We start from the raw sequence: 1,403 nt of genomic DNA, 5'->3' as shown, positions 1-1,403 counted from the left end.
CCAAATGTACTTAGAGGCTTCGATTCGTCCTTTTTTATTTCATACGATTGCTGATAATCCATTATACTTAATGGAGTATCAGAAAACCCATCATGTACAGAGAGCACTTCTTCTACTTCTTCCTCAGAATCAACCTGTTCAATAGTAACTGGTTTCTCTTCATCATCACGACATTTAAACCTATCTAAAAAATCTTCTGGATTGTACTTTTCGTATTCAATCCCCCAAACAGGGCACATCTGTTCATTCTTAAGAATACACACATCTTTATATTTCTTATATATATCAGCTATCTCATTGAGGTATGCACATAATTTATCACACTTTTCCTTAAAATCATTTTTCATATCCCTAAGATAATTAAAATCCATAGAATAATCAAACAGTTTTTTAGCATGATCCCAATTATCGTGATAAGTAGTAATTTTAAGATAAGGTTTACAACTTATAGCATCGGATGAAGTAACGCTCATAGTAGCCCGTCTCCACATATCGTAAATGTCAGATAATGCTCTAGAACAATTTTTTTTATCCATATTTGGAGTTCTTGATAGTTTATGATATAACCAATAGGTTAAACTATTACAATTCATGTTTTTGTATTCAGGTTTTCTGAATATTTGGGCTTGTTTTTTTAAATAATTTATATATTTTATACAAAGTTTTCTAATTTGTCCCTTTGTACCGTAATTATTAGGAAAACCTTTACAGTATTGTAATTCTCGTAATCCCATAGAATTATTATCCAGCATAACATAAAATTTAGCTGAAGGTAAGTGAGTTATATTAAAAGTCTAAAAAGATAAAATGAAAAAAATAAAAATATGAAAATTTATTTATTTATTAATATTATGTGTTTTTTATCGTAAATCATTAAGTTCAGAATATTCATTAATATACATATATTCTATATATTTTTGTATATTTTAATGTATCCTTACCTTCGATTCCTTATCAGCCATATTTACATTATACAATACAATAAATATGAAAAATTTAAATTAATTAATGTCCCTATGTAATTATACGTAACCTAACGTCGATTGAATATGTCATGTGTATATACATAAAATTTTAATTTAAGTATAAACATTTATTTTAAAATTATAGAATAATTCTTATAATATATATATTAATAAATCATATAGAAAGCTGAATTAGAAATAATTTATTTATTGAATTTATTAATTGTTGTTATTCATTCTGGATAAGAGTCTGTTTCTTTATAAATTAAAAATAATAATGCCTAAATTATAATGATTTTGAGTTACCATTTAAATTATATCTAAGAAAAAACGTAATATATTTGAATTGTTATATATAACATAAATATAAATATAAAAATGTTCTTCTAATTTAAATTCGATTAATCTTATATTGTGCATATATAATTAATATAAATA

General features: G+C 24.0%; 1 protein-coding gene across 1 annotated transcript; it reads right to left on the bottom strand.

The window, feature by feature from the left end:
• PGO_004355 (variable surface protein) lies at positions 1–962 on the bottom strand (the record flags this gene model as incomplete). Its single annotated transcript, XM_028691465.1, has 2 exons — positions 1–794; positions 942–962. Coding segments are annotated over 2 exons (815 nt in total), but the record flags the coding sequence as incomplete, so codon positions are not given.
• Positions 963–1,403: the final 441 nt, after the last annotated feature.

This window comes from Plasmodium gonderi (assembly GCF_002157705.1).
Source record: "Plasmodium gonderi DNA, contig: Pgo-contig_831, whole genome shotgun sequence".
In the NCBI taxonomy this organism is placed as follows: domain Eukaryota; phylum Apicomplexa; class Aconoidasida; order Haemosporida; family Plasmodiidae; genus Plasmodium; species Plasmodium gonderi.
The sequence above is the reverse complement of the archived record's forward strand: the minus strand, read 5'-3'. Positions and strand labels throughout refer to the sequence as shown.